The sequence below is a fragment of the Oncorhynchus nerka genome, linkage group LG18, assembly GCF_034236695.1.
Source record: "Oncorhynchus nerka isolate Pitt River linkage group LG18, Oner_Uvic_2.0, whole genome shotgun sequence".
Taxonomy (NCBI): domain Eukaryota; kingdom Metazoa; phylum Chordata; class Actinopteri; order Salmoniformes; family Salmonidae; genus Oncorhynchus; species Oncorhynchus nerka.
This window is the reverse complement of record NC_088413.1, coordinates 62,770,033-62,795,037: the sequence shown is the minus strand read 5'-3', so window position 1 is coordinate 62,795,037 and position 25,005 is coordinate 62,770,033. Positions and strand designations below refer to the sequence as shown.

The following is a 25,005-nucleotide window of genomic DNA, read 5'->3' as shown; positions in this document are numbered from 1 at the left end:
CTCTTATCATGATGTATGTTTTGTCCTATATTTGTATATACTGTAAACGGCAGCATTCCAGCTGCATACCACCCTGCGTACCACTGCTGGCTTGCTTCTGAAGCTAAGCAGGGTTGGTCCTGGTCAGTTCCTGGATGGGAGACCAGATGCTGCTGGAAGTGGTGTTGGAGGGCCAGTAGGATCCCAATGCCCCAGGGCAGTGATTGGGGACACTGCCCTGTGTAGGGTGCCGTCTTTTGGATGGGACGTTAAACGGGTGTCCTGACTCTCTGAGGTCATTAAAGATCCCATGGCACTTATCGTAAGAGTAGGGGTGTTAACCCCGGTGTCCTGGTTAAATTCCCAATCTGGCCCTCAAACCATCACGGTCACCTAATAATCCCCAGTTTACAATTGGCTCATTCATCCCCCTCCTCTCCCCTGTGACATAGGTGTCTGGCTAGACTGCAAACTCTCCTTCCAGACTCATATCAAACATCTCCAATCCAAAATCAAATCTAGAGTCGGCTTTCTATTTCGGAACAAAGCCTCCTTCACTCACGCCGCAAAACTTACCCTAGTAAAACTGACTATCCTACCGATCCTCAACTTCGGCGATGTCATCTACAAAATAGCTTCCAATACTCTACTCAGCAAACTGGATGCAGTTTATCACAGTGCCATCCATTTTGTTACTAAAGCACCTTATACCACCCACCACTGCGACCTGTATGCTCTAGTCGGCCGTTCCTCGCTACATGTTCATCGCCAGACCCACTGGCTCCAGGTCATCTACAAGTCTATGCTAGGTAAAGCTCCGCCTTATCTCAGTTCACTGGTCACGATGGAAACACCCACCCGTAGCACGCGCTCCAGCAGGTGTATCTCACTGATCATCCCTAAAGCCAAAACCTCATTTGGCCGCCTTTCCTTCCAGTTCTCTGCTGCCTGCGACTGGAACGAATTGCAAAAATCCCTGAAGTTGGAGACTTTTATCTCCCTCACCAACTTTAAACATCTGCTATCAGAGCAGCTAACCGATCGCTGCAGCTGTGCATAGTCCATCGGTATATAGCCCACCCAATTTACCTACCTCATCCCCATACTGTTTTTATTTTATTTACTTTTCTGCTCTTTTGCACACCAGTATCTCTACCTGCACATCATCATCTGATCATTTATCACGCCAGTGTTAATCTGCTAAATTGTAATTATTCACTCCTATGGCCTATTTATTGCCTACCTCCTCATGCCTTTTGCACACAATGTATATAGATTATTTTTTTCTACTATGTTATTGACTTGTTTATTGTTTACTCCATGTGTAACTCTGTGTTGTCTGTTCACACTGCTATGCTTTATCTTGGCCAGGTCGCAGTTGCAAATGAGAACTTGTTCTCAACTAGCCTACCTGGTTAAATAAAGGTGAAATAAAAAAAAATAAAAAATTAAAAAAATATTCCCCAGGTCGTTGCTGCAAATGAGAACGTGTTCTCAGTCAATTTACCTGGTAAAATAACGGATAAATACTTGTTTTTTCTTTTCTTTTTAATCCCAGCCTTTTGCCTTTTGGTAAGCCGTCATTGTAAATAAGAATGTGTCCTTATGTTAACTGACTTGCCAAGTTAAATGAAGGTTAAATAAATTGGTCAAAAGACCAATTAGTGAAAAAATATCAAATCGAATTGTATTTCGTACAGTGTATTTCGTGCACCGTACAGTGAAATGCGTACTTACAAGCTCTTTAACCAATAACTCTTTAAGAAGTTAATAAAAAAGAACAAAAATAATAATAATAATAGATAAGTTTTAAAAAATTGACTGCCTGTCTAAACGCAGCCTTACATTACTTGTTTACCCATATATATGTAGGTAGGCTACGTCATTGGAAATACAGTATAAATTCCTTTCTGATCAGTTTTGACAGAGAGCTATTATTTCACAGGTAATAGCCAACTCGAGGCGGAGCGTAGCGTCCTCAAACTGAAGCACGGGTTGGATTCCATGCAGGTGTGCTGAAAGAGAAGAGAACGAACAAAGCAGAAGCGGCGTTCGCTGTTTCAAGAGCCAAATGGCGATACAGAAATACCTTTAAAATGACTTGAGTGCAAACGGAATTCAACATGGGGAATTTAGGTGAGTTTACTTGTATTCATTGTACGGATGTGTAGTTTAAATGGAAGTGAAGATACGTAGGCTACTTCAGAAGTGTGAGTTACTAATCTGAGCATTATTTTCTGGGTGGGGTCGGCATGCCGACGTTTTTTTTGTTTTATAGAGTGTCTGTCATCAAAGGAACTACCATGGGATGTCGTCGTTTCTAGCAATGTCGTTTCCAGTATAATGCATAGGTCTACCTATGTAGTCTATCTGGCTATCTGATTTAATATAGTAACATTAAACAGTATGAATAACAGAACGTGGGTCAATAACGTCATTTTCCCAGTTTGGACAATGATTGCTCATTAGGCGGGCCTAAAGTAATAATATTGGTTGTGTATGCCTATTCGTAAACAATTGATGGATTAGTAGATGAGGAACAGTAGCGGATCGCAATATCATCACTTACACTAAGGTGCAGGCCTGAATTGACCAATTGTATTTCGGTTTAGCTGGGTGAGAGGAGGCTAAACTTTAAAACTACCTGGTTCAATTTGCTTCAGAGAAGGTAGCATAAAGTGAATTATCTAGGCCCCTCTTTTATTTTCATAGACAGGGGCTGGTATCCTAATAGTCTTATACTTTGTGCATTGTTTAGCATACTGTATTTTCTTCTCAACAAATGCATAATTAACTTGCAGAGAATGGAAATTGGTCTTTATACTCACAACAGTTACCATTTCTGGTGTTGCCCTGGGTCAGATATGTTGATTCAGTTGTAATTACACTATACATTGCCTTGTTTTCAAACTGTCTGTAACCAGACTAGAAATAGGAGCGGACAAGTACATTAGTGTCTAGTTTGAGAAACAGACGACTCTGGGATGCTGGCATTCTAGGCAGAGTTCCTCTGTCCAGTGTCTGTTCTTTTGCCCATCTTAATCTTTTCTTTTTATTGGCCAGTCTGAGATATGGCTTTTTCTTTGCAACTCTGCCTAGAAGGCCAGCATCCCGGAGTCATCGCTTCACTGTTGACTTTGAGACTGGTGTTTTGCTGGTACTATTTAATGCAGCTGACAGTTGAGGACCTGTGAGGCATCTGTTTCTCAAACTAGACACTAATGTACTTTTCCTCTTGCTCAGTTGTGCACCGGGGCCTCCCACTCTTTCTATTCTGGTTTGAGACAGTTTGTGCTGTTCTGTGAAGGGCGTAGTACACAGCGTTGTACGAGATCTTCAGTTTCTTGGTAATTTCTCACATGGAATAGCCTTCACTTCTCAGAACAAGAATAGACTGAGTTTCAGAATCAAGTACTTTGTTTCTGGCCATTTTGAGCCTGTAATCGAAACCAAAAGAAGGCAGTTTTATTGCTTCTTTAATTAGAACAACAGTTTTCAGCTGTGCTAACATGAATGCAAAAGGTTTTTCTAATGGACAATTAGCCTTTTAAAATGATACAGTTGGATTAGCTAACACAACGTGCCATTGGAACACAGGAGTGATGGTTGCTGATAATGGGCCTCTGTACACCTATGTAGATATTCCATTAAAAATCAGCCGTTTGCAGCTACATTAGTGATTTACAACATTGACAATGTCTACACTGTATTTCTGATCAATTTTATGATATTTTAATAGACAAAAAATGTGCTTTTCTTTCAAAAACAAGGACATTTCTAGGTGACCTTGAACAGCAGTGTATTCAAAAGTATGTGGACACCTCTTCAAATTTGTCGATTTGGTTATTTCAGCCACACCTGTTGACATAAATATAAAATTGAGCACACAGCCATGCTATCTCAATAGACAAACATTGGCAGTAGAATGGCCTTATTGAAAAGCTTTGTGACTTTCAACATGGCACCGTCATAGGATGCCATCTTTCCAAAAAGTCAGTTCGTCTCATTTCTGCCCTGCTAGAGCTGCCCCGGTCAACTGTAAGTGCTGTTATTGTGAAGTGGAAACATCTAGGAGCAACAACGGCTCAGCCACAAAGTGGTATGCCACACAAGGTCACGGAACGGGACTGCCAAGTGCTAAACCGCGTAAAAATGATCTGTCCTTGGTTGCAACACTCACTACACTTCCAAACTGCCTCTGGAAGCAACGTCAGCACAATAACTGTTCGCCGGGAGCTTCATGAAATGGGTTTCCATGACAGTGATGCTGCACACAAGCCTAAGATCACCATGTGCAACGGCAAGGATCGGATGGAGTGGTGTAAAGCTCCCCTCTATTGGAATAATGGTTTGGGCTAGGCCCCTTAGTTCCAGTGAAGGGAAATCTTAACACTACATTATACAATGACATTCTAGACGATTCTGTGCTTCCAACTTTGTGGCAACAGTTTGGGGAAGGCCCTTTCCTGTTAGCGCATGACAATACCCCCATGCACAAAGCGAGGTCCATACAGAAATGGCTTGTCGAGATTGGTGTGGAAGAACTTGACTAGCATGCACAGAGCCCTGACGTCAACTCCATCAAACACCTTTGAGATTAATTGGAACGCTGACTGCGAGCCAGGCCTAATCCCCTAACATCAGTGCCGACCTCACTTGAATGCTCTTGTGGCTGAATGGAAGCAAGTCCCCGCAGCAATGTTCCAACATCTAGTGGAAAGCCTTCCCAGAAGAGTGGAGGCTGTTATAGCAGCAAAGGGGGAAGAACTCTATATTGATGCACATGGTTTTGCAACGAGATGTTCGACAAGCAGGTGTCCACATACTTTGGGTAGTGTACATTGAAGTCAGTGTTTACTGTTTACCCACAGATGATCTACAGTGATGAAAGATATTGAAGCAATGTTTCTATCCTCTGCTCCAGGTGTGTGCTGTGCAGACCTGAAGGACAACAAGACCCTTATGAAAATGGGACTAGGACTAGTGCTGGTGGGACACGTCAACTTCTTGCTGGGAGCGCTGGTACACGGCGTTGTGCTCAGGCACATCAACGTGCATGTTCAAGCCAGGGTCATGGGGTACGCCATCTACATCATCATCGCCCTGGTGGCAGGGCTCGTGGTGAGTGACTGGAGGCTGGCACAGATAATAAAAGCACTGATCATCAGCAGGCAAACTATTTCCTGTGTTGTCCTTCCATTGTGTATTGCTCATTTGAGCAGTATATTGTGTTTTGGTTTTCTTTAATCAAGTTATGATTCTTGTTTGGAATACAGTATCAGCCTGTAGTAACAAAGCCCAAACATAATTTTGTAAAGGTTGTGACCTTTTGGTGACGTTCTGGTAACTTTATCATGTGACCTGATAGTAGTAGTATCTCCGTTTGTGGTCCTTTGGTAGACTGGAGCCATTTTAGTTAGTGAATTGTTGGTTGTACCATTCTAGCCTGTGGGCCAATAGGAACAGTGTATTAGCTAACATGTGACTTGACTTCTGTGTCTTCAGGGAATCATAGCTGGAATAGTAGCCATTGTCCTATCCAAAAACCTGAAAAACAGGATTCTGGTAAATATTGCTTCATTCTCTCCTACAGTAGTTTCTTTCTCCACCTATCAGGGACTAGACAAAATACTGTTGTGTGTTTGTATTTGTCAGAACTTGCCCTTGTGTCTGGGCACGTTTTAGTATCCTCTGGTTCTTTATCTATGTGTGTGGGTGAGTTAAACCCATATTCAAAAATGTATTTGGTGCCATGTACATTCAAATAAGGGCAGGCATTATCAATACACATGCAAAAATGGAACCCACCCTCCATACACATACATCATTTGTAACTTGTCAGCCAAGTCAAACAATATATACTGTATAGGCATAATATACACACTTACACTGTTTTGTTGCATTACAAAGTGGGATTTAACTATACTTTTATCATTGATCTACACAAAATGCTCCATAATATCAAAGTGAATAAAATCTGCAAATGTGATAAATTCAATAACTAAAATATATAGTCCTTGCGTAAGTATTCACCCCCTTTGTTTAGGCAAGCCTAAATGAGTTCAGAACTAAACTTTGTCTTAACAAATCACAAGTTATATGGACTCGCTCTGTGAAATAATAGGGGTTGACATGATTTTTGAATGATTACTCCTTCCTCTGTCCCCCATACATTCATTTGTAAGCACAGCTTCGACGACAAAAGACCAGGGAGCTTTTTTGAAAGCCTCATAAAGAAGGGCAGTGACTAGTAGATGGGTAACAATAACAAATCAGACAATAACAAATCAGACATTAAATATACTGTATCTTTTTAGCATAGTCAAGTTAATAATTATGCTGTGGATGATGTATTAAATCACACACGCATCAAAGATTCAGTCCTCCTTCTGAACTAAGCCTTAGGACAGCAAGGAAACTGCTAGGGGATGTCCCCATGAGGCCATTACTGATTTTAAAACAGCCATTGACTGTGATGGGAGATCTGAGGATGATTCAACGACACTGTAGTGACTACAATAATGATAAAATAATACAAATATTGAGAAAATATGCATATGTATTCAACAAGGCACTAAAGTAATACTGCAAAAAAAAAACATGGCAAAGGTACTTTTTGGCCTAAACGCAAAACCTTATATTTGGGACAAGTCCAACACAACACATCATTGAGTAATTGCCTCATCTTCAAGCATTGTGGTAGCTGCATTGTGATATGGGTATGCTTGACATCTGCAAAGACTGGGGAGTTGTTCAGGATGAAAAGAAACAGGATGGTGCGACACACAGGCAAAATCCAAGAGGAAAACATGGTTGTCTACTTTACACCAGACACTGGGAGAGGAATTCACCTTTCAGCAGGACAATAACCTACAACTCAAAGCCAAATCTACACTGGAGTTGCTTACCAAGGAGACAAGTGAATGTTCCTGAGTGGATAAGTTAGTTTTGACTTAAGTTTGCTTAACTCTATGGCAACACTTGAAACTTGCTGTGTAGCCATGGACCCAACACCTAGACAGCGCTTGAAGAATTTTGAAAATAATGGCCAAATAATAGAGAATAAGACACAGCTGTAATTGCTGCCAAAGGTGTTTCTAACATGTTTTGAAGTGAATAATTATCTAATCAAGGTATATTAGTGTTTTCTTTTTCATTCATCTTTAAATATAATACATTTTCTTCCACTTTGACAGTATTTTGTATAGATCATAGACAAAGGACAATTGTAACACAATAAGATGTAAGGAAATCCAAGGGGGGTGTAGACTTTACAGTATATAGGCGCTGTACAGTGTGTCTATATATACAATTGTGCTGAACTACACCATGTGTAGCCACTTATTTTACTTTCCAATAATATTGGTATATACACCTAGTACATCCTAGTCTACCTGTCACGTGAGCTTTTTTGATGTTGGTAAATACGTTATGTGACAAAGTATATGGACACCTGCTTGTCGACCATCTCATTCCAAAATCATGGGCATTAATATGGAGTTGCCCCCCCCCCCCCCCCCTTGCTGCTATAACAACCTCCATTCTTCTGGGAAGGCATTCCACTAGATGTTGGAAGATTACTGTTGGGACTTGCTTCTATTCAGCCACACGCATTGATATTGGGCGTTCAAAGGTTTTCGATGGGGTTGCGGTCAGGGCTCTGTGCAGGCCAGTCATGTTCTTCTGCACTGATCTTGACAAACCATTTCTGTATAGAACTCGCTTTGTGCATGGGGGCATTGTCATGCTGAAACTGTTGCCACAAAGTTGGAAGCACAGAATCGTCTAGAATGTCATTGTATGCTGTAGCATTAAGATTTCCCTTCACTGGAACTAAGGGGCCTAGCCCAAACCATGAAAAACATTGCCACATCATTATTCCTCCTGCACCAAACTTTATAGTTGGCACTACGCAGTCGGCCAGGTGCCGTTCTCCTGGCATCCGCCAAACCCACATTTGTCCATCGGCCTGCCAGATGGTGAAGCATGATTCGTCACTCCAGAGAACGTGTTTCCACTGATCCAGAGTTAAATGGCGGCGAGCTTTACACCACTCCAGCCGATATTTGGCATTGCGCATAATCTTAGACTTGTGTGCAGCTTCTCTGCATTGGAACCCCATTTTATGAAGCTCCCGACGAACAGTTCCTGTGCTGACGTTTCTTCCAGAGGCAGTTTGGAACTGTGTAGTGAATGTTGCAACGGGTGTTGCTTAAATAGCAGAATCAACTAATTTTGAAGGGGTGTCCATGTGCTTTTGTGTGTGTGTATATATACTGCTCAAAAAAATAAAGGGACCACTTAAACAACAGAATGTAACTCTAAGTCAATCACACTTCTGTGAAATCAAACTGTCCACTTAGGAAGCAACACTGATTGACAATAAATTTCACATGCTGTTGTGCAAATGGAATAGACAACAGGTGGAAATTATAGGCATTTAGCAAGACACCCCCAATAAAGGAGTGGTTCTGCAGGTGGTGACCACAGACCACTTCTCAGTTCCTATGCTTCCTGGGTGATGTTTTGGTCACCTTTGAATGCTGGCGGTGCTTTCACTCTAGTGGTAGCATGAGACGGAGTCTACAACCTACACAAGTGGCTCAGGTAGTGCTGCTCATCCAGGATGGCACATCAATGCGAGCTGTGGCAAGTTTGCTGTGTCTGTCGGCGTAGTGTCCAGAGCATGGAGGCGCTACCAGAAGACAGGCCAGTACATCAGACGTGGAGGCCGTTGGAGGGCAACAACCCAGCAGCAGGACCGCTACCTCCGCCTTTGTGCAAGGTGGAGCAGGAGGAGCACTGCCAGAGCCCTGCAAAATGACCTCCAGCAGGCCACAAATGTGCATGTGTCTGCTCAAACGGTCAGAAACAGACTCCATGAGGGTGGTATGAGGGCCCGACGTCCACAGGTGGGGGTTGTGCTTATAGCCCAACACCGTGCAGGACGTTTGGCATTTGCCAGAGAACACCAAGATTGGCAAATTCGCCACTGGCGCCCTGTGCTCTTCACAGATGAAAGCAGGTTCACACTGAGCACGTGACAGTTTGGAGACGCCGTGGAGAACGTTCTGCTGCCTGCAACATCCTCCAGCATGACCGGTTTGGCAGTGGGTCAGTCATGGTGTGGGGTGGCATTTCTTTGGGGGGCCGCACAGCCCTCCATGTGCTCGCCAGAGGTTGCCTGACTGCCATTAGGTACCGAGATGAGATCCTCAGACCCTTTGTGAGACCATATGCTGGTGTGGTTGGCCCTGGGTTCCTCCTAATGCAAGACAATGCTAGACCTCATGGAGTGTGTCAGCAGTTCCTGCAAGATGAAGGCATTGACGCTATGGACTGGCCCGCCCGTTCCCCAGACCTGAATCCAATTGTGCACATCTGGGACATCATGTCTCGCTCCATCCACCAACGCCACGTTGCACCACAGACTGTCCAGGAGTTGGCGGATGCTTTAGTCCAGGTCTGGGAGGACATCCCTCAGGAGACCATCCGCCACCTCATCAGGAGCATGCCCAGGCGTTGTAGGGAGGTCATACAGGCACGTGGAGGCCACACACACTACTGAGTCTCATTTTGACTTGTTTTAAGGACATTACATCAAAGTTGGATCAGCCTGTAGTTTGGTTTTCCACTTTTAATTTTGAGTGTGACTCGAAATCCAGACCTCCATGGGTTGATAAATTTGATTTCCATTGATCATTTTTGCGTGATTTTGTTGTCCGCACATTCAACTATGTAAAGAAAAGTATTTAATAAGAATATTTCATTAATTCAGATCTAGGATGTGTTATTTTAGTGTTCCCTTTATTTTTTTGAGCAGTGTGTGTGTATATATATCAAATACTTGTTCTCCCCACTGTGTACAGTATTTGATACACTCTCGATTTTGCATGTTTCCTACTTACAAAGCATCTAGAGGTCTGTAATTTATCATAGGTACACTTCAACTGTGAGAGACGGTAATTAAAACAAAAATCCAGAAAATCACATTGTATGATTTTTAAGTAATCAATTTGCATTTTATTGCATGACATAAGTATTTTATCACCTACCAACCAGTAAGAATTCCGGCTCTCACAGACCTGTTAGTTTTTCTTTAAGAATCCCGCCTGTTCTCCACTCATTACCTGTATTAACTGCACCTGTTTGAACTCTTTACCTGTATAAAAGACACCTGTCCACACACTCAATCAAACAGACTCCAACCTCTCCACAATGGCCAAGACCAGAGAGCTGTGTAAGGACATCAGGGATAAAATTGTAGACCTGCACAAGGCTGGGAGGGGCAACAGGACAGTAGGCAAGCAGGTTGGTGAGAAGGCAACAACTGTTGGCGCAATTATTAGAAAATGGAAGAAGATGAAGATCAATCACCCTCTGTCTGGGGCTCCATGCAAGATCTCACCTTGTGGGGCATCAATGATCATGAGGAAGGTGAGGGATCAGCCCAGAAATACACGGCAGGACCTGGTCAATGACCTGTAGAGAGCTGGGACCACAGTCTGAAAGAACCATTAGTAACACACTACGCCGTCAAGGATTAAAATCCTGCAGCGAACGCAAGGTCCCCCTGCTCAAGCCAGCACATGTTCAGGCCCGTCTGAAGTTTGCCAATGACCATCGGGATGATCCAGAGGAGGAATGGGAGATTGTCTGATGAGACAATAGAGCTTTTTGGTCTAAACTCCACTCGCCGTGTTTGGAGGAAGAAGGATGAGTACAACCCCAAGAACACCATCCCAACCGTGAAGCATGGAGGTGGAAACATCATTCTTTGGGGATGTTTTTCTGCAAGGGGGACAGGACGACTGCAGCGTATTGAGGGGAGGATGGATGGGGCCATGTATCGTGAGATCTTGGCCAACCTCCTTCCCTCAGTAAGAGCATTGAAGATGGGTCGTGGCTGGGTCTTCCAGCATGACAATGACCCGAAACATACAGCCAGGGCAACTAAGGAGTGGCTCCGTAAGAAGCATCTCAAGGTCCTGGAGTGGCCTAGCCAGTCTCCAGACCTGAACCCAATAGAACATCTTTGGAGAGAGCTGAACATCCGTATTGCCGAGCGACAGCCCCGAAACCTGAAGGATCTGCAATGACTTTATTCAACTTATGTGACTTCTGAAGGTAATTGGTTGCAACAGATCTTATTTAGGGGCTTTCATAGCAAAGAGGGGTGAATACATATTAGAGTTCGACCGATTAATCGGAATGACCGATTTAAAAATATATATATATATTTTTTAATTAGGGCCGATTTTTAAGTTTCATAACAATCTGTATTTTTGGACGCCTATTTCAAATAAATATTTTTTATTAAATTTACATGTTTTACAAATTTTTAACTAGGAATGTCAGTTAAGAACACATTCTTATTTTCAATGACTGCCTAGGAACGGTGGGTTAACTGCCTCGTTCAGGGGCAGTACGACAGATTTTCACCTTGTCAACTCGAAGGATCCAATCTTGCAAAGTTACAATTAACTAGTCCAACACTAACGACCTGCCTCTCGTTGCACTCCACAAGGAGACTGCCTGTTACACGAATGCAGTAAGCCAAGGTAAGTTGCCTGCTAGCATTAAACTTATCTTATAAAAAAACAATCATTATCACTAGTTAACTACACATGGTTGATGATATTACTAGATATTATCTAGCGTGTCCTGCGTTGTATATAATCTGAGCATGCAAGTATTTAAGTATCTGCCTGAGCGGTGGTAGGCAGAAGCTGGAGCATCAACATTCATTCAAACAGCACTTTCGTGCATTTTGCCAGTGAGCTCTTCGTTGTGCGTCAAACATTGCGCTGTTTATGACTTCAAGGCTATCGACTCCCGAGATGAGGCTGGTGTTACCGAAGAAAAATGGCTGGCTAGTTAGCGTGCGCTAATAGCGTTTCAAATGTCACTTGCTCTGAGCCTTCTAGTAGTTTTTCCCCTTGCTCTGCATGGGTAACGCTGCTTCGATGGTGGCTGTCGTTGTGTTGCTGGTTCGAGCCCAGGGAGGAGCGAGGAGAGGGACAGAAGCTATACTGTTACTAGCAATACTAAAGTGCCTATAAGAACATCCAATAGTCGAAGGTTAATGAAATACAAATGGTATAGAGGGAAATAGTCCTATAATAACCTAAAACTTCTTAACTAGGAATATTAAACTCATGTTAAAAGGAACCATCAGCTTTCATGTTCTCATGTTCTGAGCAAGCAAGTGCACATATTGCACTTTTACTTTCTTCTCCAACACTTTTTTTGCATTATTTACTTGAGGCTAAATGGATTTTTATTGATGTATTGTTAAAATAAGTTCATTCAGTATTGTTGTAATTGTCATTATTATAAATAAAAATTGGCCGTTTTTTTTATTTAAAAAAAAAAAAAAAAATTATTTACTTATTTTTTTTAAAATATTTTTAATCGGTATCTGCTTTTTTTTTTGGTCCTCCAATAATCGGTATCGGCGTTAAATCATCATCCGTCGACCTCTAATACATATGCACGCACTACTTTTCCATTTTTGAAGTCCATTTACATGAAATCCCCCAAAAAATCATTTTAAATTACAGGTTGTAATGCAACAAATTAGGAAAAACACCAAGGGGGATGAATACCTTTGCAAGGCGCTATGTATTCCCCTAACCCTACCACCCCTAATTGGAGTAAACTAATAGACATCAACACTTAAGCTTCTACTTCGTTTTTACATTTTACAGAGACTATTTTACATGAGTTTTTAGTCCCACCCTTCAGCTCCACTCAAACCCTCACGAGCTTTTTTGTTTATTGCCCCTTGCAGATGTGGGCGCTGTTGGTGGTCAGCTTACTGTCAGGCCTTCTGGCAATCGCCTCCACTGTGGGGTTAACCATTTCCATGGTTAAGGCCATTATGAGTGGAGGTCGGGGCCTGCTGAAGAATTGCAAGTTCCCTGACGCGATTGGCTACTCCAGTGTCAATGAGTGCCCCTTTGACCCCACAAGGATCTATGTAAGTTTTTATCCAAAGCTATTAATGATGTGCACTTGTTTTTAACTTTAAATGCACACAACAGTAGAATTTAATATTAAGATCATTTTAAGAATTGAGGTTGTTTGTTTACATAGACTTAGTTCGGGCTTGTAGGAGTATAACACACCTTTGTTCTCCCTAGGAAACGACTATTATTCTGTGGGTTCCTCTCATTCTAATGTGTGTGGTGGAAGTGGTGTTCTCAGGCCGCTGTTTTGCTGTCTGCACCTCCTTCCTCCGCCTCTGTACGTGCAGAAGACGAAGGAAGATTGTCAATGGCAGAAGGGTAAGTTAACTACACTTACGGAGTTAGCTTGTCTGAGACCTGAAGATTTGTATTAGCTCTCAGATCTAAAGCGCTGAACCCTAGGTGTGGGCCTGTTTTTATATACATCTCTCTGGTGTGGGCTAATGCAGCCTTGAGGTGCCTGGATGACATTTGATCAAATCCAGGTTGCAAAGTCCTGTCTTCACTTACAAACAGCAATGCTAAACGTTTCACTGACCGTGTGCATATTCATTATGCCTGTTATGTTGCAAAACATTTCTCAAACAAAACAGGAGGTACCTACCTGAATTTGTCCAATAGAAAAACTTTGCTCTTAAGGTTTCATAACTAATGTGTGGGTGTGCAGATCATGTTTTATAACCCTTTGTTGCAGGTGCGCATTCAGACTCCAGGTGAAATGTTACCGGTGTCGCCTTGTCCTGAGTCAGAAACTGAGTCAGAGCCGGCAGAGCAACATGAACTGCTGAAGCCTGACTCACCGACCGAGAGGAGTGAATGGGTCTGAACTAATCCACCATCTGCACTGACTGTTCAGGACCCATGGTTCCTGTATGTTGACTGGAGGAAGTAGTGCTATTGAATAACTAGCCAAATTTGAGGTTCTTGTCACATGATTACTGTTTCTTGAAAGGAATATGTTCAAGACTAACCTTGATGTCACTGCAAATATTGTTTACTTAACCTGTTTCCCCTGCCATGGAAAAGGAGTAGGGTTGCAAAGGGTGGGTATATTACTGTCGAGGTTTACCAGAACTTTATCACATGACATCTAGTGGCCTTTTAAGTACTTCAGATGATCACAGGTAAATTACGAATAAAGTTTTTTAAAAAGCTGTAAAACAAGTTTAGTGAATACTATTTGAGGGTTTCAACATGAAATCACTTTGTAAATGTTTTGGCACATGGAAAGTCATATTGGAGCAGTTGCAGAGTTAATTGAAGATAATGCCATTGATTAGTTCTCCATTAATTAGGCTATTTCCTCTTGAACATATGTTCTATCCACTAGAAATTAATGTACATGATGGACAGAATACACTAAGTTAATCGAGGAGCAACTGAAGATGTTCTGGACTAAACAATTCAATGCATTTGTAGTATATAGCTGTAGATTTTCATAGCATTGGTTTCTTAATGTGTGGCCCTTCATATTTGTAAGCACTACCGGGAAGACATCTTCAATTTCATGTTTGCAGAATAAAATCAGTAAATGTGTCATGACATTTTTGCTTGGCTTAAATGAATGTGCCCGTACCAAAATATCATTGCTGAACATCAATCCAGGAACGCTGATTTCATTTAAATTGGGTCCGAAATAGTCATTGGAATTAAACGATGACCTGTTTAAAAATAAAAAAACTACAATACATGGAAGTCATTGGATTATTTCTGTTTTATCACATACTGTAGGCCTGGTGTAGTATTCAGGTTAATTCTATCCTCCGGACAATATTGCTCAGAGTAGCTTTAGCCGGTAACACAGAATGAATACATCTTTAAGAAGTGGACTTCATGTCATGCTTCAACTATGTTTCCAAAGACACAGGACAACAGCGGGACAAAATACAAAAGGGGGTACAAGAGATGTCAACATATTTATGATTTAAATTAAATCTGAAATTTATAAAATGCATAATATTTTGTGCCAGGCCTTTAATATACTGTAGACAACATTTGTTTGGGTAAGGGGAGCAGTATTGATAGGATAAAGCTAAATGGGCTTAAAGCATACAAAAACAGCAGTACTTATAAAAATTGCAACATTAAGTGTTCTAGAAAATACATGTTTAACCCATTTCAATCTGGAGGGGTGGGATTTTCCCTTGCAGCAGCCAGTAAAGGTGACTGGTCTGGCAAACAGGACTATTCTCAACAGGGCCCGGTTTCCCAAAAGCGAAATCCATCGTTATAACGAATTTAGCCTTCAGATGCTTAAAAAAAAGATGGCTAGGAGCTCCTCACGGTGTCTTGGACTCCTCTTTTGGCCTGTTGAACAGAGGGAAAATGACTTAAAACACATTGACTATCGGATATTCCCGAAACATTTAAAATGAATGTTTGCTAACCCCTTTGTTGTGTCCATTTTCTCCTCCTCTGGCCCCTTTTCTTCTTTAACTTCTATCATAACAAAGAAGCAACAAACAATTAACCTCACTGTACAATGGGACATGGTATAGAACATAATGTCTATAAGGCTTCAAAATGTTCGATGACTGCAGTTGTGCACCACACAAAAAGCATGAGTATTCCACATGAATGAGAGAATTGATTGAGATACCTTTCTTGTCATCAGCTTTCTTGTCATCGCCTGCTTTCTTCTCTTCTCCCTCTTTTTCTTTGTCTTCTTCAGTCTTTGTTCTCTTGGCTTTCTTGAAGCTGGCAGCATTTCTCCGTCCGCCCCCTTGACCCTCAGCCTCGTCCTCAGAGTCTGAGAACTCCTCGTCACACGCTATCCTCTTGTCATGGGCGCGAACTGCACAAGAGGATATGAGCATCTCAGACAAAGATTTGCGTGGGGGGGGCATATAGAAGGTATATTTCTCATATGTTCATTCTGAGAAAAAGTAGGCGTGCCAATGGTGCAAAGATTGTGTTACCAAGAGACACATGTGTTGTGGCTATGTTTGTCAGGTTTTAAAACTTGTAGGCTTGTGGCAGCAGATACCCTAGAGGATAGAGCGTTGTACCAGTAACCGAAAGGTTGCTGGTTTGAATACCCGAGACAAAGGTGAACAAAAATCTGTGTCCTTGAGCAAGGCACTTAACCCTAATTTGCTCCAGGAGCACTGTACTACTATTGCTGACCCTGTAAAACATTTCACTGCACTTTGTGCATTCAGGAAGCAGACCCCTGGACTTTTTCCACATTTTGTTATGTTACAGCCTTATTCTAAAATGGAGTAAATCATTTGTCATTATAGAGGGGAAAGTAAAAACAGGTTTTAAGCAAATGTATCACATTTACTAAGTATTCAGACCCTTTACTCAGTACTTTGTTGAAGCACTTTTGGCAGTGATTACAGCCTCGAGTCATCTTGGGTATGACACTACAAGCTTGGCACAACTGTATTTGGGGAGGTTCTCCAATTCTTCTCTGCACATCCTCTCAAGCTGTCAGGTTGGATGGGGAGCGTTGCTGCACAGCTATTTTCCGGTCTCTCCAGAGATGTTTGATCGGATTCAGGTCGGGGCTCTGGCTGGGCCACTCAAGGACATTTAGACTGGCCCCGAAACCACTCATGCGTTGTCTTGGCTGTGTGCTTTGGGTCGTGGTCCGTTCGGAAGGTGAACCTTCACCCCAGTCTGAGGTCCTGAGTACTCTGGAGCAGGTTGTCATCAAGGATCTCTCTGTACTTTGCTCCATTCATTTTCCCCTCGATCATGACTACCGTAATTTCCGGACTATAAGCCGCTACTTTATTCCCACGCTTTGAACCTCGCGGTTTATACAATGACGCGGCTAATTTATGGATTTTTCCCGCTTTCACAAGATTCATGCCGCCAAAAAACTGAGCACCGTCACATAATGTGACGTAAATCGAGCGCGCTCAAACTTCCCATCATTCTGATTACGGTAGTAATTTTGTCACCCTCATCATGGCAAAGACACGGAGAAATGCATATGATGCAGCTTTCAAGTTGAAGGCGATCAATCTGGCTGTTGGAAAAGGAAATAGCCTTAATGAGTCGATGATAAGACGTTGGAAAGCAGCGTGAGGAACTGACTCAGTGCAAAAAGACAACAACAGCTTTTAGAGGGAAGAAAAGCAGATGGCCCAAAGTATTTGCAGCCACTCGACATCAGTGTAAATCGTGCATTTAAGGTGGCGCTCCTTGTTCAGTGGGAGGCTTGGATGACAAGTGGGGAGAAATCCTTCACTAAAACGGGCCGCATGCGAAGAGCAACTTATGGTCAAGTCTGCCAGTGGGTCCTGACAGCGTGGAGCATTGTCAAAAAAATCCACTATCAACGGGTTTCGAAAGGCTGGACTGCTGCGTGTTGAAGGGGCAGCATTAGCTCAGCGGGGTATTTGCCTCCGGATGAAAGTGACGAGAGCGACAATGAAAACGATCCAACATCGGATGAAGCAATTCTGAGGCTATTCAACTCCGACACCGAAGGAGATGGCTTCAGTGGTTTCAGTGCACAGGAGGAGGACCAATGACTTTCTTTGTTAGGCCACTGTTTAATTTTTGTTACAAGCCGTGTTTCGTTTAAAGGCTGTGTAAAGTTCATTTGTTTCAATGTACCGGTAGGCACCTGCGGTTTATAGACATGTGCGGCTTATTTATGCACAAAATACATATTTTTTAATAATTCAGTGGGTGCGGTTTATATTCAGGCGCGCTTAATAGTCCAGCAATTACGGTAGTCTCCTAGTCCCTGCCTCTGAAATACGTCCCCACAGCATGATGCTGCCACAACCATGCTTCACAATAGGGATGGTGCCAGGTTTCCTCCAGACGTGACACTTGGCATTCAGGCCAATCTTGGTTTCATCAGACCAGAGAATATTGCTTCTCATGGTCTGAGAGTCTTTAGGTGCCTTTTGGCTAACTTCAAGCGGGCTGTTGTGCCTTTTACTGAGGAGTGGCTTCTGTCTGGCCACTCTACCACAAAGGCCTGATTGGTGGAGTGCTGCAGAGATGGTTGTCCTTCTGGAAGTTTATCCCAGCTTTATAGAGGAACTCTGGAGCCATGTCAGAGTGACCATCGGGTTCTTGGTCACTTCCCTGACCAAGGTCCTTCTCCCCTGATTGCTTAATTTGGTCAGGTGGCCAGCTCTAGAAAGTGTCTTGGTGGTTCTAAACTTCTTCCATTTAAGAATGATGGAGGCCACTGTGTTCTTGGGGACCTTCAATGCTGCAGACATTTTTTGGTACCCTTCCCCAGATCTGTGCATCGACACAATCTTCTGTCAGAGCTCTACGTACAATTCCGTCAACCTCATGGCTTGGTTTTGGCTCTGACATGCACTGTCACTGTGGGGCCTTATATAGACGTGTGTGCCTTCCCAAACCATGTACAATCAATTGGATTTGCCATAGGTGGACTCCAATCAAGTTGTAGAAACATCAAAGATTATCAATGGAAACAGGATGCACCCTAAGCTCAATTTCGAGTCTTATAGCCAAGGTTCTGAATATGTTATTAAGGCATGTTTATTTTTTATACATGTTCAAACATTTCCAAAAACCTGTTTTCACCATGTCATTATGGGGTATTGTGTGTAGATTGAGGGGGAAAAATATAATCAATTTTAGAACAAGGCTGTAATGTAACAAAATGTGGAGAAGGTTAAGGGGTCTGAATACTTTCCAATTGCACTGTATTTGACCCCCCCCCCCCCCCCCCATTGTCAGCTGGGTCTAAACATTTGGACAGGGGACTTACTGGATATCCGTTTGTTAGGGTCTTCCTCCTCCTCGTCTCCACTGTCCTCCTGCACGGCGTCTTCTGGGATGGCCTGCATCTGGACCCCCGGGGCGTGGGGCAGCATTCGAAGGTTCTCAAACAGACGCTGCCTGAATGGACACATACAAGTGAGATGCATTAAACCTGTTACTCCTACCCCCTACTTTTTCGAACATTCTGTTAAAAATCGCGCAACATTTCAGCGCCCTGCTACTCATGCCAGGAATATAGTATATGCATATGATTAGTATGTGTGGATAGAAAACACTCAGACGTTTATAAAACTGGTTAAATCACGGCTGTGACTATAACAGAACGTGCGTTTCATTGAAAAGCGCAGGAAAACCTGATCACTGAAAATGGAAATAAATATCCTTGCGCTACTTCCAGGAATTGTTCAAAGTGAACCGAATTAAATGAGGCCGAGGTTGCAGTGCCTACAGCTCCCACACGATGTCTAGAGACTTGTCATTTGATTCGGCTTTGATTCTTGGTCAAACCGACACAAGGGAACCGATTCCCTCCGGTCTCCGACCGGATGTTTTGGTCGAGCTCTCTCCAAGACATTTTTTCGAGACGGACATCTATAGAATTTACATCGCCTCCTGATGAATTTTATCGCTTATTTACGTGTACTAATACCTAAAGTTGCATTACAAAAGTATTTCGAAGTGTTTTGTGAAAGTTTATCGTCGACTTTTTGAATTTAAAAAAATGACGTTACGTTATGAAACGCTACTTTTTTTCGTTTATCACACAGTCTACACAGAACGATATCTAGGCTATATATGGACCGATTTAATCGAAAAAAAATACCCAATAGTGATTATGGGACATCTAGGAGTGCCAACAAAGAAGATGGTCAAAGGTAATGAATGTTTTATATTTTATTGTGCGGTTTGTGTAGCGCCGAATATGCTAATTATTTTGTTTACGTCCCCTGCGGGTCTTTTGGGGTGTTACATGCTATCAGATAATAGCTTCTCATGCTTTCGCCGAAAAGCATTTTAAAAATCTGACTTGTTGCCTGGATTCACAACGAGTGTAGCTTTAATTCAATACCCTGCATGTGTATTTTAATGAACGTTTGAGTTTTAACTAATACTATTAGCATTTAGCGTAGCGCATTTGCATTTCCAGAGCTCTAGATGGGACGCCTGCGTGCCAGGTAGGAGCAAGAGGTTAACCTACGTGACATCACTTCAACTAACAGTGGCAAAAATACCATCAAATATACACGCGTCAAGGATAATATGTATAACAAGTGCCGTAATATGACATATGTGGTATCTGAAATTACCTTGTCAATAACTAGCTTACATAACGGTTATTGTTTATGACCCAAATCTAAAAACATTACTTCATTATGACTAATAGTATGATTGTGAACCAAAATATTGTTCTAATTATGTACAGTAGGTATAAAGAGCACAACAAAGTGTGGTCAACAACTCACTTGATCTTCTCCAGGTAGTCGTTGGTGTTCTGGTTGGTCATGTTGGAGGGACTGATGTGCAGTTTGAAGTCTGGCCCAAAGTACTCAAAGTAATCATTGTATGGAAGCTCTGTGGAGATAACATGAATTTATCAACACAGTGACATACATCTACTGTAGTGGAATCTATCCTAAAACACTCATGCCCCTCTCGGACCTGTCAAATACTACTGTAAACATAGTAACGCTAGAAAGTAAAAGTACATAAATCAACAGTGCAGCAGGATGGCTCTGATAAAAAACATGAGCTGGAGCACAGCCAGAGAAAAGTATTTAGTGTAGAGGTGCTAATGGCAAATAAACTATAACGTTAAACTTTTTTAAGAAGTCTCACACTATATATAAACTCCCAGTAATTTATTGGGTAAAACCCCAAAACTGCTGCCTTCAGGGCCCCTCAAAAATGTGTGTGCAACCATTTATTTGTTATAGCTTGCAGCAGGAGAGCTCACCGTTTGGTATGGAGCTGTCTAGGGCCACGGCTGTCTCATAGGTCCAGCAGCGGGCCACGTTCCGGATGGTGTAGCCTCCACCACCCAGCATCAGCAGGGGCAGGTTGAAGCTCTTCATGTACTCCACACACTTAGCATGGCCTTTGATGGTGAGGTTAAAGCAGCCAAGCCTGTCTCCCGAGAGAGAGTCAGCTCCACACTGAAGAACCACTGCACTAGGCTGGTACATCTCCATCACTTTAGTCATGATCTGCACACACACACAGACATAAATTAACATTTTAGTCATTTAGCCGAAACACTTACCCAGAACGACACAGTTGAATGCATTCAGTTGTACAACTGACTAGGTATCCCCCTTTCCCTTTCAGATGCTTCTGGAAGCTGGTTCTACCATTGGGGTAGCAGGACAGAGAACAGCTTGGTTGGCTAAATGGAAAGTAGAATGTAGTCTATCTACACTTGGGTCTGTTTGAGTTACAGGGAGGAGAGATTAAATACAGCCAAGATAAGAAGTTAGTATACTTACAGGCTTGAATATGGCTTCGTAAGACTCGTCATCTATCCCATCTCTCAGAGGGTAATTCACAGCATAGTACTTGCCTTTCCCTGCGCCAATATCCTTGAGAAATAACAAAGCAGACTCAGTCAACTACAAATGTGGACACAAGCTCTGACCAACAAAGCAATTATGAAACTACAATCACCAGGCCGTGAAGTTTTCTAAGTATGAATTAAATCTATCCTTTGGACATCATTTAATAAACAATGCCACCAAATTGCATCCCCCGATGATGACATGACAGCCTCACCCTCAGGTCTCCAGTGCCGGGGAAGTACTCTCCGTACTTGTGGAAGGACACGGTCATGACCCGGTCTGTGGTGTAGAACGCTTCCTCCACTCCATCTCCATGGTGAATGTCAATGTCTATGTACAGAACCCTCTGGTGGTATCTGGGGGAAGAGAAGATTTACCATCAACAGGTTGAATAAAAATCTCCTAAATATGGCGTACCAAAGTGAAGTTACTATTGAGATCCGTTAGGGTATATCATTCCCTACATTTCACAAACTCGATTAACTGCAGTGGAGAGGTTGTACTCACTTCAGTAACTCTAAAATGGCGAGCACAATGTCATTCACATAGCAGAAACCTGACGCCTCAGACTTCTTGGCGTGATGGAGACCTCCAGCCCAGTTAATAGCAATGTCTGTCTGCTGTTTGTTCAGCTTCACAGCTCCAGCTAAAACACAGGGGAAGAGAAGCCAATCAGAGAGCATGAAACTATGGCTACATTCTTGTAATGGACAGTCACAGAAGAGGTCAAGTAAGCCAGAGAATATTCCATCTATCCAGGCAAAATGTGTCTCACCTAAAAGAGTAGACCTACACCTGTATATTAACTTACCAACAGAGCCTCCTGTTGAGAGCTGGCAGAACTCAAACAGGCCATCAAACACAGGGCAATCCTCACCAACGTTAACTATATGAGAATTGCAGAAAATGTGTTAATCTCAAAAACATAAGGACAAAGCTGGCCTAGAGGCTTTTCAAAGTATTTATTTCTGACTTTTCATGGGCTACTGCTCAATTGTATAGGTATATTGAGACATGACATCCTCTATGCCTAAAACTCACATCTCTGCATCTGTTTGCTGTACTCCGACATGTTGTCAGGCCGGATGGAACGCAGGAACTTGATGTAGTCGTCACTGTGGTACTTGGTCATCTCCTCTCCACTGGCTTTGTGAGGTCGCTGAGACCGACAGGGAGAAGATCAGTTACTGAGACCTCACTACCTAGGTATTAACCTTTCAATTCAGAACTATTGAGTTTGCAGGCTTTCTGCTGCTCTTATGAATAGTTCCAGGATTCTCAACATACGTATATCTCCATCTTTCTGTAGAGACCATAGTTCAGCAAGAGGTTGTGTGTCATGCGGATACGGTGTGGCTTCATGGGATGCCCCTGGCCATAGTAGTAATTCCCAACATCACCTTTGAAGGAAGAAAGTGGACATCAGCAGATGTCCAATGAATTAATCTTAGCTAATTGTTCTGTACAGCCTTTTATCTACTGTTGTACTTCATTTGATTATAAAAAATATATACAGTACCAGTCAATTTTGGTCAAACCTGCTCATACATTTTTGCTATTTTCTACATTGTAGAATAATAGCGAAGACAACAGTATTAAATAACACATATGGAATCATGTAGTAACCAAAACAAGTTTAACAAATAAAAATATTTTATATTTGAGATTCTTTAAAGTAGCCACCCTTTGCCTGGATGACAGCTTTGCACACTATTGGCATTCTGTCAACCAGCTTCATGAGGTAGTCATCTGGAATGAATTTCAATTAACAGGCGTGCCTTGTTAAGACATGAAGGTCAGTCAATCTGGAACATTTCTAGAACTTTGAAAGTTTCTTCATGTGCAGTCGTACAAGAGTTCAAGTAAAAGACATCTCAACATCAACTTTTCAGAGGAGACTGTGTGAATCAGGCCTCCATGGTCAAATTGCTGCAAAGAAACCACTTCTAAAGGACACCAATAAGAAGAAGTGACTAGCTTGGGCCAAGAAATACAACAATGGACATGAGACAGGTGGAAATCTGTCCTTTGGTCTGATGAGTCCAAATTTTAGATTTTTGGTTCCAACCGCTGTGTCTTTGTGAGACGCAGAGTAGGTAAACGGATGATCTCTACATGTGTGGTCCCACATTGAAGCATGGAGGTGTGATGGTGTTTGCTGGTGACACTGTCAGTGATTTATTTAATATTCAAGGCACACTTAACCAGCATGGCTACCACAGCATTCTGCAGCAAAGCACCTCTCATCTGGTTTGCACTTAGTGGGGGTTATCATTTGTTTTTCAACAGGACAATGACCCAACACACATCCAGGCTGTGTAAGGGCTATTTGACCAAGAAGGAGAGTGATGGAGTGCTGCATTAGATGACCTGGCCTCAACCCAATTGAGATGGTTTGGGATAAGTTGGATCACAGGGTGAAAGAGTGGAAGATAAGCAGCCAACAGGGACTCAGCATTTGTGGGAACTCCTTCAAGACTGTTAGAAAAGCATTCCAGGTGAAGCTGGTTGAGAGAATGCCAAGACTGTGCAAAGCTATCAAGGCAAAGGGTGGCTACTTTGAAGAATCTAAAATATATTTTGAATCGTTTTACACTTTAGTTACTACATGATTCCATGTGTGTTATTTCATAGTTTGTGTCCAAACCTTTGACTGTTCATATATATTTGTTTTTGTGTGTGTACTGTGTACTTGTTTTACATTTACTGTATTTATTGATAAACATCAGCATTTCACTGCACCCGCCATAACACCTGCTAAACGGTGTATGGACCAAAAGTGATTTGCAGTAACAAACCATTTTTTCATTGATTGAAGAGATACTACCCGGAATTACGGCAGTCATATCTACTTGGGAACCAGCATGTCAAATTCATTCAAAAAATGTAATATTTTTTGTTGTTGCGTTTTAGCTAACCCCAACTCTTTTCCAAATCTTCATCTGCTACGTGTATTCTCCTAAAACTGCTATGAAAAGTCAATTCTGACAAAAGTTCTAGCTATAACCATTTTGGAAATGAGGCCTTTATCCAAAATCCCTTAGTATCACTTTAGATGTAACAATTCTGACCAACGTATGCACATTTGAGGAGAATGGAGGGTCACTAAGCAAGCAATCTGGCCAATGCAACGAAACGATGCATTTTTTTGCAGGAAATCCCTATAAATCGAAAGGTTATTACGTCTAGGAAGTGAAATAGGGTAGCTAGTAGCTAACGTTGTTAGCTTGCTAGTATAGCTAGCTAATGTAGCGCTAGCTTAGTGTTTTTGTGGAGTCCAATGCTTGCATAAGCTAATTAACGTTAGTTGGCTAACTAATCGGTTCTACCTTTGTACAAGCTAGCTACCAAGTTAACCGAAAATATACACTGTGAACAAGTAACGGTAACTTGACGTTAATACACAATGGAGAATAATATTTGATAATAGTGAACATTTCTCAAAGATCAACGTACAGAATTTGGAAATGCCTCGCTCTTTCACAAAGCTAACGTTAGCTAGCTAGAGATGCTGCACGTTTGCACTAGCTAATTTGACCACAACAAATCTGACTATTTGCACCACTTTTAACATGGCACATTGTACTCGATGTATAACAAAACTAGTACTTACCATCGTAATAGTAGCACACTTTTTTCTTTGTTCCTTGAGAACTCAGCGCCATTTTACATCACAGACGGGCGAAAAGCGGCAGCTGTACTTGAGAAAAGGGGTGTATACAATCCGTTACTGTGTAGAACGTCACTTGAAACAATCAAGTGGTAGTTTACAA

General features: G+C 42.2%; 2 protein-coding genes across 3 annotated transcripts; one reads left to right on the top strand and one right to left on the bottom strand.

Annotated features, from left to right (window-relative positions):
* The first annotated feature begins 1,906 nt into the window (after positions 1-1,906).
* Positions 1,907-14,640, top strand: tmem54a (transmembrane protein 54a). Of its 2 annotated transcripts, XM_029688322.2 has the most exons (6): positions 1,908-2,115; positions 4,904-5,100; positions 5,485-5,544; positions 12,773-12,961; positions 13,125-13,268; positions 13,645-14,640. In XM_029688322.2, exons 1-6 carry the CDS (start codon positions 2,103-2,105, stop codon positions 13,774-13,776), a joined length of 735 nt encoding a protein of 244 aa, XP_029544182.1. In that variant the 5' UTR covers positions 1,908-2,102; the 3' UTR covers positions 13,777-14,640. The 2 variants fall into 2 exon arrangements, with proteins under 2 accessions (XP_064860330.1, XP_029544182.1); XM_065004258.1 differs by lacking the exon at positions 5,485-5,544 and having other exon boundaries at positions 1,907-2,115.
* Positions 14,641-14,646: 6 nt separating this feature from the next.
* LOC115146310 (probable histone deacetylase 1-B) lies at positions 14,647-24,953 on the bottom strand. Its single transcript, XM_029688321.2, has 13 exons — positions 24,846-24,953; positions 22,520-22,632; positions 22,274-22,391; positions 22,044-22,118; positions 21,740-21,878; positions 21,447-21,588; positions 21,164-21,256; positions 20,635-20,884; positions 20,144-20,252; positions 18,667-18,797; positions 15,550-15,744; positions 15,338-15,389; positions 14,647-15,257 (listed from the first exon to the last, which is right to left on the bottom strand). Exons 1-13 carry the CDS (start codon positions 24,895-24,897, stop codon positions 15,230-15,232), a joined length of 1,497 nt encoding a protein of 498 aa, XP_029544181.1. The 5' UTR covers positions 24,898-24,953; the 3' UTR covers positions 14,647-15,229.
* Positions 24,954-25,005: the final 52 nt, after the last annotated feature.